General features: G+C 30.6%; 1 protein-coding gene across 5 annotated transcripts; it reads left to right on the top strand.

Moving 5' to 3' along the window:
- The first annotated feature begins 1688 nt into the window (after positions 1-1688).
- On the top strand, positions 1689-8316 carry LOC107413085 (stemmadenine O-acetyltransferase). 5 transcript variants are annotated; one of them, XM_060819456.1, is made up of 4 exons: positions 1689-1919; positions 4112-4173; positions 6259-6490; positions 7012-8316. In XM_060819456.1, exons 3-4 carry the CDS (start codon positions 6438-6440, stop codon positions 8153-8155), a joined length of 1197 nt encoding a protein of 398 aa, XP_060675439.1. In that variant the 5' UTR covers positions 1689-1919; positions 4112-4173; positions 6259-6437; the 3' UTR covers positions 8156-8316. The 5 variants fall into 5 exon arrangements, 3 of the variants coding, with proteins under 3 accessions (XP_060675439.1, XP_015876436.1, XP_015876437.2); XR_009640286.1 differs by lacking the exon at positions 1689-1919 and adding an exon at positions 1926-3656; XR_001581029.4 differs by lacking the exons at positions 1689-1919; positions 6259-6490; positions 7012-8316 and adding exons at positions 1926-3656; positions 4815-5149.
- Positions 8317-13427: the final 5111 nt, after the last annotated feature.

Here is a 13427-nt window from a genome sequence, read left to right on the forward strand (position 1 = left end):
TGGTTTTGATTTTCATTTTGGTTTAGTTTTGGCTACCTTTTACCTTTTAACTTAAAGTTTGGTTATATTGTATCTTAAATTTTTTTTCTCTCCATCTCTTCTCTTTCTCTATTCTTTTTTTTCTTTTTTTTTTTAACATACTCTCTCCTATTCTGTAAATCTCTCTGTTTGTCTCTCTCTCTCTCCTCTATCTCTATCTCTGTTTTTTTTTTTTTCTTTTATTCTCTTTTTCTCTATATTTTTCTGTCTGTATTCTCTCTCTAACTGATATTTTAGAAAAGTAAAATTCTATTTTATCAATGAATCAAAACTTTTTTTTTCTCAATTTTTTCTCTTCATATTTTTTGAATTTCAAATATAGCCTAAAAATTATAAAATAATCTGATCTATCATTTTTTGAAGAACATATATAAGACATCTTATTATTCTGATATAAATTTTTAAAAAAAAAACTAATAATACAAATAAAAAAAATTTAGGATAAAAAATATCAAAACAAAAATTTAAAATATAATTTGATGAAATTTAAAATGCTTAACTGGCAGTAACTTTTAAATAAATTTTAAGACTAATATTAATTTATCCTTAATTATGGTGCAACTAACTTTTTGCAATTTTTATTTAAAAATTTGTTTTGCTACGAAGAGAAGCTGTACTAGTCAAACATTGGGCCATTAGTCAAGAAGAGATGGGTTGAAGGGTTTGGCGTGTCCTAGTCAAACCATATGGCCTTGTTGAGTGAAGAGTTAATTGGGGTTAAGGGGTTGGTGATTTGAGAGACTAATAGAAGAGAGGAATTTAAGGAATGGTACAAAATTACCAGGTTATCCTTTATCTGTTAACTTTAAATATGTGTAAGGTCAGGGGTGAAATTGATTTTTCAACCAAAAATGGATCTCATGAGGGCGTGTGTTTATTATTACCCACGAAATTCCGCATGATAAACGTTTCCATAGTTCCCAAAATATCTCTGTCACGCTCACAGTGTTACTTGTCAGTCTTTAAGGAAAAAGACAAAAGAATGTGCTGTCACTGTTATTTTGATCAATGTTTAATGCTAACAAAGCAAGCAACGTGTTCCCTCGGTCGCCTTTCATCGTTATGTCAAGTTATATATATATATATATATATATATATATATGAATGAGAGGTTTCTATGATCAGATTGATCGGATAGAATTTCATGCAGATAACTCGATATAAAATTAATATTTTTTTAAAAAATTGTAGCATCTATTTTTTGTTTTTAGAAAAAAATTGATTTTTTTTTTTATGTAACGTCTATTGTTTATATATATATATATATATAATTTATCTATAATCAATACCATCTAGATAGAGTTACGGTAAGAATTCGTAAAAAATAGATGTTACATAAAAAAAAATTTGATTTTTTTTTTAAGATAAATACAGATGCTATACGAAAAAAAAAAAATAATTTTTCTAAAAAATATGAATTTTACATTTATTTTGCTCCTAAAAACATCAATATTATATTTATTTTATTCCTGATCTGCAACTATAATCCTAATCAAATTTTATTTACTTTTAAATATATCTAATCCAAAACTAAAATGATTTTTAACCAACAATATTTCAGTATTTGACAGATTGCCATGACTATACCCAGTAGAACCTTACTGTGTATAATCATATAAGAGTAACACACATTCCATCACATATCATCTCACGTGGCAGGATGCATAACTTTGCCCATGCTTAGTAGATGTGGAATTTATATCTGTACTTTATTAAAGTTAGGATAACGTGAGACACGGCGCTTCGAGATCCTGATGCGGAAATGAATGAATATCTTCCAATTTTTTTTTTTTTTAATGATCTTTTATTTTCACTCCTTGAATTACTGGAAACACACGCCCACATTGGCAGCACTACCTGGGATCCTGTGTCGTGTAACTGTAAGCAATCCTCCATTTTTTCTCTTTGGTGCTCAAATATATATATATATATATATGTATATTTAAAAAAAAAAAAAAAAATCTTGCTTCTTGTTGTTTTTCAGCAGCTTTTCAATAGAATTCTTTTCTAATTTTTCTTCACCTAAAGAATTTCTTTATTGTTTTTGGCAATCTGGATATTGTAAGAATTATTTATAGTTGTGCTTGAAGAAGTCTCAAAGTTAATTAGCACAGGGCGAACTGTTCTTTTGCCTTTTCAATTGTCTATGATTTGCTATTATTTCCTGTAATTTCTCTCTCTCTCTCAGAATTCTCAGTAATTTTGACTGATAAAAATATTTAAAATTCAAAAGTTAAAAAATATTTAAAATTCAAAAGTTAATCTCGCGTAAGGAGATGAAGATTCAGATCATTAGCAGAGAAATCATAAAACCATCATCTCCAACTCCAAATCACCTCAGAAACTACAAACTCTCTGTTTTGGATCAGCTTGTTCGTCCATGTGTTTATGCATCCATGCTCTCTTACTACCCCAAAAACCATATTCCAACGCCCCAAAGATTGCACAAGCTCAGGACTTCATTGTCGAAAACCTTAACTCGCTTCTACCCACTTGCCGGAAGAATCAAGGACAACATTTCCATCGAGTGCCATGACGATGGAGCTCTGTATATCGAAGCTCGAGTCCATGGCTTCCTCTCAGACTTCTTAAAACTAGAACCTCATTCTAAGCAACGAGAACGGTTGCTTCCAGATAAAACTGAATTTTTCGAAGCAGCCTCACCACCTTTGCTTCTTGTTCAAGCGAGTTTCTTCGAATGTGGTGCATTGGCAGTTGGCTTCTATATGTGTCACAAGTTTGGTGATGGAGGGACATTGAGCAGATTCATCAAGGATTGGGCTTTCATTGCTTATGGACATGAAAAAGAAGCACTACTACCGGATTTGGATTTCGATGCAGGGTGTTTTCGCTTCCCACCAAGTGAAGATTTCAAAGTACAAGAACCTCCTGCAAAGAATTTGAGGTATGCAAAGCATGTCACAAAGAGGTATGTGTTTGATGCAATTAAGATTGGTGCTCTCAAGGCCAAATCTTCTAGCCTATTCGTGAAGAAACCAACTCGAACCGAAGTAATTCTAGCTCTCATATGGAAATGTGCAATGAATGCTTCAAGATTAAACAAAGGGGTTTCAACACACTCAATTTTGCACCAACTTGTGAACTTCCGCGGCAGAGTTGAGCCTCCTTTCTCCGAAAACGCTATTGGAAATTTTGTGCAATATTGTTCCGTACAAAAAGAGGATGGTATAATGGAGCTACAAGATTTGGTGGCTCGGTTGAGGAAAGGAATCAAAGAGTTTGATGGAAAAGAAGCGAAAAGACTCAGCGGGGATGATGCACTGGGAGAGATCATTCGATCTTCGAAAGAGAGAAGAGAGATATCTGGTAGAGACAATGTAAGGCTGTTTACATGTACCAGTTTGTGCAGCATTAACTTCTATGAAATAGACTTTGGTTGGGGGAAGCCAATATGGTTTAGTGTGGAAACTGGTAGCTACCTGAACGACTTTGCCATTTTGACAAACACAAGAGATGGCAATGGGGTTGAAGCTTGGGTTAGTCTGAGTGAAGAAGAAATGAAACATTTTGAATCTGATCCGGAGCTTCTCTCATTTGCCTCCTTAAATCCTAGTGTTATTAGTCTCCCTAGGCTCTAAAATACTGCAGAACTCAAGGTATAAATGAAACATTTTGAATCTGATCTGGAGCTTCTCTCATTTGCCTCCTTAAATCCAAGTGTTATTGGTCTCTCTAGGCTCTAAAATACTGCAGAACTCGTGGTATATTATATATATAATATAAATATATAACTACTTTGTTTGTAAAAGATTGATTTTTTTTTTTTCTTGCTTAACTTTTAATGCAGCATATATATAAATAAATATATATATATATATAGAACATATAAATATATGGGTCTCAAACAAACTGATTGATTTGGATGTTTTGAGTGTTAAACTTTTGTCTCTATATGTTTATCTATCTGTTCTGAAACATATAGATTATGAAACCATATAGTACTCTGGACCCCATAGATTTGGTAATAAAAAGACAGACAGGAAGCTTTACATTCTTGGTAGAGCTAATAGCTTTTGCTGATTGCATCTGTAATTTTCTTGTGCTGTTGCAGAGGAGGGACCTGAAACTACTGGAAGAGAGACATTCAAGAATTTACTGTGGGAGATTTTACAAGTAAGAAGACACAAAGTTGAACTTTGTTTTTCTACCGAGTTGGCAAACAAATTAAGTTTTTTGTCAGTTTGGCCATTTAGAACTAGCGCTACATTAATTTTCATTCACATCACATTTAATGGTTCCACGTTTCAACCTTGGGAAATAGGAAATCTAGCAAAGCTTGTATTTTTTTTTTTTTTTTTTGATAAAGCAAAGCTTGTATTTGTCAGAGCTAAGTAATAACATGATTGGTAGATCACTTATGCTCACTTATGCCATATTTTTTCCTTTTTTTTTTTTTTTGGGGTTAAGTATTTTGTGTAACAGGTACATTACCACATGATGTTTATGTTCTAATTAGTTATTGATATGTTTGTTGTCTATTTAATATACAAATCTATATGGAAAAGCTGCATGTTACTTACTAAATGGAAGTCACACCACATGGCCATGTACCTGTTACATGAAATACTTTCTTAGCTATTTCCATTTGTAATTTAGAATATTCCTCTTCTTCTTCTTCTTCTTTTTTACCATTATTTAATACTGTCTGAAAAATCTCAAAGTTTTATTACCAGCCACACTGATTCATGCTTTCAATTATATGAGATTTGCAATTATTTCCCGAAATTTTTATTTTTTTTATTATTTATTCTCAGAATTCTCAGTTATTTGGAGTAATCAGAATAGCTAAATTCAAAGGTTATCTAGAAGAAGGAGATGAAGATTAAGATCATTGGCAGAGAAATTACAGAACCATATCTCAAACCCCCCATTCACGTCAGAAACTATAAATTAGCTATTTTTAATCAGATTGTTTTTCCATATGATAGAATCTATCTTTTACGAGTTGGATAGCAAAAAGCGAATGAAAGATCCAGATTCACCCCTTTAGGATATAAATATTTGTCACTGTTGTTCACCATTGCTATTATTTAAAAAGTCAAAATGATTTAAATGCAACTAATTAATAATTAACATATTAATATGGATCCTACCAATAATGATTATCAATATTATTTTTTTTTTAAAATATTATTATTTATTATCGTGATACCTATATATTATATGATAGTTTAATGGGTTGTTATTAACTGGTTTATTTTTTCATATTAAATTTTTAATACTTTTTTCAAATAAATCTCAGCAAAAAAAAATTGTTAAAAAAATGAAATTATACTTTTAGAGTTTGGCTATTTTAATAAGTGGGATCATTACTGATATGGTTATTATTCATTTGTTACCTTTGACTATACAATAATCTTTTATTTTAAAAAAGTAAAATTTTGGAGAGTCTTTTAAATTATTAGATGCATATAAAGGTGGCAAATAGTATTTTCAATTAATAATTGCCAAATAGATAATGATCTCATTGGTGATCACCATTTGTGGCCGCAAGTAGTAAAAATTCTTCCCAAAATGGGTTATAAAATGATTTAGAATTTGAATCACGTATATTTATAATAAAATAAAATAAATAAATACAAAATAAATACAAAATTCCAACATGTCCGAGTCACTTGTCCATTAAATATTAATTAATGTTTCAACCTTTCATTGTGGTTGTATTTGGCATGCTCAGTAATACTACCTATCAACTTTTGAGGCATAAAACAACTTATCTTTGAACGCTTACATATTTTTTTTCCTTTTTTGTTTAATTTATTTATTTAAGTAGAATTTCTGGTTCATTTACTGGTTTGTGATGAGTTTCTTTCTCAAAACATTACTCCATACTTCCTAAAATTAAAAAATAAAAAAATAAAAAAAAGGAACAAAACCAGAAAAATCCCTCTCCCCAAATTGAAAAAATAAAAACCAAAACGGAAACCAGCTAAAAGACCCTTCGAGTTCCAAGCAAAATGAAATGAAGGCTTCCAAAAGCTTGGCTGAAAAAAAACAAAAGAAACAAGATACCAATTGATTTCTCTCATACTCTATTGCTTTGCTTTGATAAATCCATGGAAAGCTAGCGTGGATTGCTGGGTTGGCTGGTTATTTAACATTTTTTCAGACAATGGTTTCGATTCCTCTGCAAATTGTATCTTCATCATTTTACGTCACATATATATATAGAATACAATTTTGTTTTCTTCGCTGCAGACATCTGCTATTCTGTTAAAAGATAAAGTTACACACGTGTCAAAACTGGATAAGCAGAGGTACTGACACTCCGTACGCAAGGATACGATATTTCAAGGCATGTGTGTCTGCCATTTTCATTATTCACAGCCAATCTCATTGACTGGTTTCAATTACGTTGGAAACCCAATCCCACTCTCATGTCGGCAAGGGCAGCACCAGTAGTGGCTAGCAGCTGGCGAGTTTGGATTTGGTAATCCTCCATATATATATATTTTTTTTTTTTGTTCGGTAATCCTTCTTTCTCTTTGCCACTGACTTATTAAACATTGAAAATTAGCTGCTTTTTGAATTGGGTTTATATATAAATTCAATCGACTTTTTCTTTTAATCCTTGATTTTAATTATTATTATTATTATTATTTCCTTTGCCTAAACAACTTAATTTCTTGTTTTGGTAATCTGGGTGCTGATTTATAAAACATTGCGTACTACTCGTCTGAAAAAATGTCTAAATGGTAAATTCCTTTCTGGATTCTCATTCATTTTGGGCAATCGGAATAGCTAAAAAACATTCGAAGGTGATATTAGCACAGGGGAGATGAATATCGAGATCATTAGAAAAGAATTCGTAAAACCATCATCTCCAACTCCAAATCACCTCAGAAACTACAAACTCTCTCTTTTGGATCAGCTTGTTCGTCCTTGTGTTTATGCATCCAAGCTCTTTCTCTACCCCAAAAACCATATCCCATCTCACTTAAGATTGCACAGGCTCAAGAATTGGCTATCCGAAACCTTAACTCGCTTCTACCCGCTTGCTGGAAGAATCAAGGACAACATTTCCATCGAGTGTCGTGACGACGGAGCTCTCTTTATCGAAGCTCGAGTCCATGGCTTCATCTCGGACTTTTTAAAGCTAGAACCAGATTCTAAGCAACAAGAAAGATTACTTCCTGATAAAACTCAATTTTTTGATGCTGCCTCGCCGCCTTTGCTGCTCGTTCAAGCCAGTTTCTTTGAGTGTGGTGGATTGGCATTAGGTTTCTATATGTGTCACAAGTTTGGTGATGGAGGAACACTGAGTAGATTCCGTATGGATTGGGCTTTCATTGCTTATGGACATGAAAAGGAACTACTACCGGCTTTAGATTTCGATTCAGGGTCTTCTCGCTTTCCACCAAGTAAAGATTTTGCTGTCCAAGAACCTCCTGCAAAGAATTTGAGGTATGCAAATCATGTCACAAAGAAGTATGTGTTTGATGCGGAGAAGATCGCTGCTCTCAAGACCAAAGCTGCTAGTCCACTCGTTCAGCAACCAACGCGAACCGAAGCAATTCTGCCTCTCATATGGAGATGTGCAATTTCTGCTTCAAGATTGAACAAAGGGGTTTCAATGCACTATGTGATGCACCAACTCGTGAACATCCGTAATAGAGTTGAGCCTCCTCTTCCCCAAAACTCTATTGGAAATTTTGTGCAATACTTTTCTGTACAAGCAGAGGATGGTAAAACAGAGCTGCAAGATTTGGTGGCTTTGTTGAGGAAAGGAATCAATGAGTTTGGTGAAAATGAAGCAAAAAGACTTAGCGGAGAAGATGCATTCGGAGAGATCATTCGGTCTTCAAAAGAGAGAAGAGAGACATCCGGTAGAGACGATGTCAGACTCTTTACATGTACAAGTGGATTAGGCGCTAACTTCTATGAAGCAGACTTTGGTTGGGGGAAGCCAATCTGGATGAGTGTGGAAACCGGTAGCAACCTCAACAACTTTGCTCTTTTGGCAAACACAAGAGAGGGTAATGGAGTTGAAGCTTGGGTGACTCTAAGTGAAAAAGAAATGGAATATTTTGAATCTGACCCTGAGCTTCTTGAATTTGCTTCCTTAAATCCAAGTGTTAGTCACTCTAAGCTCTAAATGCTCTTCTGAACTCAGGTATATGATTGTTTGTTTGTAAAAGATCGATTTGTTTTTTTTTTTTCCTGCATGATATATGGAACACACGCATATTTTTATGCTGAAGCTAAGCTGGTGATTTATGAACATGCATGCTTTTAATACTAAAATCTCTAATCAAATACCGTGGATATGCAAATATATATATAAATATATATATTATGAAAAGTATATAGATTATGAAACTATATAATTTTTTATTGTAGTACCTCCCAAAAATTTGGTAATGTTAAAGGTAAGACTAGTGTTACATAATAGAGCTAGTGGATTCTCTTGTGCTGTTGCAAAGAGGGGATTCAGAACAACTAAACTCCTTTGATCTCTTTCTCTCCAAGTTGAAGATTATATAGGGTGACTTGAAAACACTGGAAGAAAGAAATTCAAGAATATATTGTGGAAAAATTATCCAAGCAAGAGGACATAATTAAGCTGAAGTTTGTTAAAACTTGTTTCCAACTAAATAGTCTACCAAGGCCATTTTGAGACACATTCATTTTCATTTAGAAATAGGGAATCCGATATGCTTGTATTGGTTCAAGCTAAGTATTATCATGACTAATAGGCCACTTCCTTTAACCAGCAATCTCTGCATGCAATTTTACTGTACATTTTTGTTTTTTTAGGTCTCAAAATGCAAATTACTACCCTGTGGCATATAAAATGTGTAATTCGTATATATTGGCGTTGGTAAAAACAAAATCTCTTCTTCTTCTTTTTTTATTTTGGGTTGGGGGGGGGGGGGGGGGGGGGGGGGGGGGGGTGTGTGGAAAAAAAGAGAACCAAAAAAACACAAAATCTATGTGCTACCAGTTCAGAGGTGAAAAAATTATTTACCAGCACTCTCATATATTCATATAAATATTCTGTCTTTCTTTCTTCAGCTATACAAACAAAAACAGAATTTATTCATATTATTTAAGTATAAGAAAAAGGTCCACCTACTAAAACCAGAAATCTTGGGACACACTAAAAAGGATATTGAAGCTAAACTAATACGTGAATGAAATACTTAGGTGCTAATGGAGTAGAGACCCCGAGATCACCATCCAATGAGATTCTTGATTAAACAAGAAAAAGAAAAAAAGAAAAAGGAAAAAAAAAAAGAAAAGGGTAAAAATTTCTTTCTCTCTCCCGCTCCTGTCCCATTCCAAAAGCTTGAATAGAAAAGCTCATAATCATGATGAACAAAAATGCCAAGAAAACTCTTTTTTGAAGATTTGTGAGGCTGGAGGAGAGATTGGAAAGAAGCTTATGATAAAAGAAGAGAGTTTATTGGCATTGTTTTTGTTTGCCTTCCAAGCTTTTCGAATGGGAAAGAGCATGAAAGAGTGAGAAAAAAGAGAGTAAATAAACGCCATGTCTGAGTCAGTTGCTGAGGTGTTTGTATTATATATTTATGATACAAAATGGAATAGTTTGGTTTTGAGTTAAAAAACTTTCTTCGCCTCTATAATTCTATTTTGTTTTGAGTTTGGTTGTAGTTTTGACTTTATAGAGTTTGTTTTCAAAGAGGATATTATTACACATAAGTAACGTGATAAATAATTAATTTACTGGGCACGACAAATAAAAATTTTTTGAGGGTTATTTTGTAAATAGATAATAGTTGAAGGAGTACACATAATTTAATTTTTAAGGACTTTTTTCACTTTTTTTTTTTAATAAAAAAAGGTCAATGGTCTAATCTGTTACCAAATCTTGTTTTATTTTTTATTTTTTTTGGTAATATACCAAATCTCTTTACCTCATTAAAAAAATGTGGATTATTTTTACAGAATTAAAAAAAAAAAAAGTTATTTACTTTTTGAGATATTATTATTTAATTTTGAAAAGGATTTAACAACGTGTTCGTATCTATGGTCATTGGTCATAAAAGTCTATATGTTGGAGAAATTTTCCACTTCACATAATGTATACTAGCAGGAATATGGATTTGGTATACATATCCAATGAGACAAGAAGACGTGTACTATTATTTTCATATAAGATTAAAACACAAATATATTACTTTATGTACGTCACTTCCATTTTAAATTGTAATTTTATTTTATCTTTTTATTAAAAAAAAATGTGATTTTATTTTTCAATGTGTTCTTGTTCGTTCACAAGTTCTAGGAATATGTCAATGCAAGACTGCAGGTCAATGAATAAGTCATTTTCTTTCCATTTGCAAGCTGTAATATATAATTTTTTTTTTTCAATACATATACTGGGTCAATCTTTCTGATTTAACTAAATCAAAGATATTTATGTAGAACTATTGTTAGTTTTTTTTTTTTTTTTTTTTTTTTTTTTTTTTTTTTTGGTTTTGAAAGTATCAATTGTTATTTAAATCTAAATTTATAATTTTGGATGAGATATAACAACTCTTAATATTTATCATGTAAATATTTTTTATTTAATAAAATCATAGATTCACTGATAAAATCATAGAATCACCTATTATATTATTCTTCTCTACCAATTTATGTCTCACTAAATTTTCAATCATTAACATACTATCATATTTCAATTGATATTTTAAAAATTAAAATAAATCAATTTGGTGACTACATCAGTGATCACAAAACTTCTAATTGGTTGCAATTATATTATTATAATATAGATATTATTCAAGCCAAATAAACATTTAAGGCTTTTAAGCTAACTATGTCTTGAAGTCCTCTTTCTCAAACATACTTGCTTATTATTGGCCAAAAAGAGAAAAACACGTTTGCTCATCCCCTTAAGTGACGCAAGGGGATTTACTAAAGGTCAACACAAACTATTCTCTCCATGGAGCTTTGTTAGGGAGAAAAATAAAATTCCAAGTCATGATCAAATTAAAGATTTAGGATTAAAATTTGGATGCTAGATTTTGAAATTTTTGTTCTTTAAATATACTAATTTTGGATTTAGATTCAATATTTTTGAGATTTGAGGTTCAACATATGCTAGTGGTCATGGTTAATATATATGCTTCGAACTGAAACTTAAATGCTTGTTTGATATGAGTTTTGAAATGTTGTTTTCGGCTATTGATACTTTGATTGTAATCTCTTTAGAAATATAAACAAACATAAGTTTATTTTGTCCTTGAGGAGCAAAAAAGAACACTACTAGAAATGAAAAGATATGTATCCATTTATATTTGAAAACATTGAATGAGAAAATGTCATGTTTCACAAGAATATATTTCACTTTAGGCTTATAACAATGGTGAAATATTAACACGATGCTGAAAAATACAATATTAATAGCAATCAAGATGAAAAGAAAAATACAATGATATTGAAAATTAAAATAACAAACTAAGTTAAATATTCTAAGACCTTATTTGATAAAATTTTTTAAAAAATTGATCTTTAGGATTTAGTTATCCGGTAATTAATTTTGTAAGAATTAATTTTCTTTGTGTTATATTTGATAAGAAATAAAAAAATTAAAATTTATAACCAATTTAATTAAAATAAATTTATATTTAAAAAAAATTTAAAAATAATTTTTAAAATTTTTTAAAATGATACATCTATATATATATATATATATAAACGACTTTTTCATACATTTTTTCATACAGATGAAAATCTAATTTTTAATATCCATATTTTTTTCATTTTAAAATAAATATTCAAATAAAAAAATTATCGTTTTTTAAAAAAAAATTAAATATGTACCAATTTTACCATTATTTAAATAAGATCTAAAAAATTTCTGCTTGCTAATTTGTTGATTTATTTAGCATATAAAACTTTCCAAGCATTTTAGTCGACAAAATTCCGTACGTTTTACTTTTTTTTTTTTTTTTACCTTACTGGAATACATTTTACTAACTTATGAGAAAAAAAACTATATTTCCATATAATGTGTGTGTGTGATAATAATTTTGTAAATACAAAGCACATGGTGTGTAAAACAATCCAAAACTAATTAGTCAAAAGTTATTGCCACCAAAAGAGAAGAAGTCAAAAGTGAATCAATGAGTCATTATTCAAAGAAAGCAACCATTATTAAGCATAGGTACATATATATAATAATAATAATATTGCCTTGAGCAATAAGCGTTTGCTTTCGATAATTTCCCACTAGGAACTTCCACCAAAATTACCTCATTTGACTCGTCAAAATAAAATAAATAAAAGCAATCTTCTTTTTCTGTAGACTTCCTACTTTTTTTTCTTTTTTTTTTTTCCAATTTTTCTTTTTTCCTAAAGCCAAAAAATAATAATAATAATTATAATAATAAAATATGAAAGCTCCAAATGTGTGATTTAATCTCTCCACCTATCAGATAGAGCATATACGGTTGAAAAAACGGGGCATGAATCTCGGATCCTCGATCGGATCGCCTTTTGGCGGCTTTTTGTCCCCTACATCGGGTTGTTCGTACGTATTGACCCGACCCGGTTGTTGGACATGATTTGATTTCAAAAAGCAGCGGGGGGTTATATGGGTAAAACGACACGTTTCCGCGTGGTCGCCATTAATGATTGTGATAGATCTCTCACTTTCTTGGATTTGCACTTTGAGTACTTCGACTTTTATTATATTATTATTTATACCAATATTTTGACATCTTGAACCAATCATGCCCTTACAATAACATCATTAATTTAGATATATATAATAAAAAAAATATATAAAGAATCAAATTTGGGGCCTATTTAGAGCAGCATTTACTTTTGCTTTTTTGTAAGAGTTTTCTAAAAAGGTACACTTTTTTTGACTTTCGTCTGTGGTTTAAAGGTTTTCTAGAGATACAATTTTTTTCTTATATATAAAATTATACAAACATTTTTTAAATTACTGCTTTTTTAAATTACTGCTTTAAAGGTCTGCTTTTGAATCATTCCTATCTACAAATTAGAGCAATAACATTTCATAAACCATGTCAGACAGTCTTCAGTTTATATTTATATTTTAATTAATTTGTAATAAAATAATAGAGTACTTTAATTTGTGAAATTATATCAAAATATACAAAACATGCAAGATCAAAATTTACCAAAAGAAAATAAAATAAAATCCTCGGCAGGCTGGATAGATAACGTATTGAACTAAAAAAAAAAAATCTTATTTCAATTTTAAATAAAAATAAATAATAACCTTTATAAAAAGAACAAAACCAACAAAAGTAATTTTAAATAAAAATGCTACAAATTTTTAAAAAAGTTTGCTATTTGTTTTACATATTAATTACATTTGATTATATATTAATTTTAATTTTAAAAACTTAATTTGAATAAATAAATAT

Source organism: Ziziphus jujuba, chromosome 8 (genome assembly GCF_031755915.1).
Source record: "Ziziphus jujuba cultivar Dongzao chromosome 8, ASM3175591v1".
Taxonomy (NCBI): domain Eukaryota; kingdom Viridiplantae; phylum Streptophyta; class Magnoliopsida; order Rosales; family Rhamnaceae; genus Ziziphus; species Ziziphus jujuba.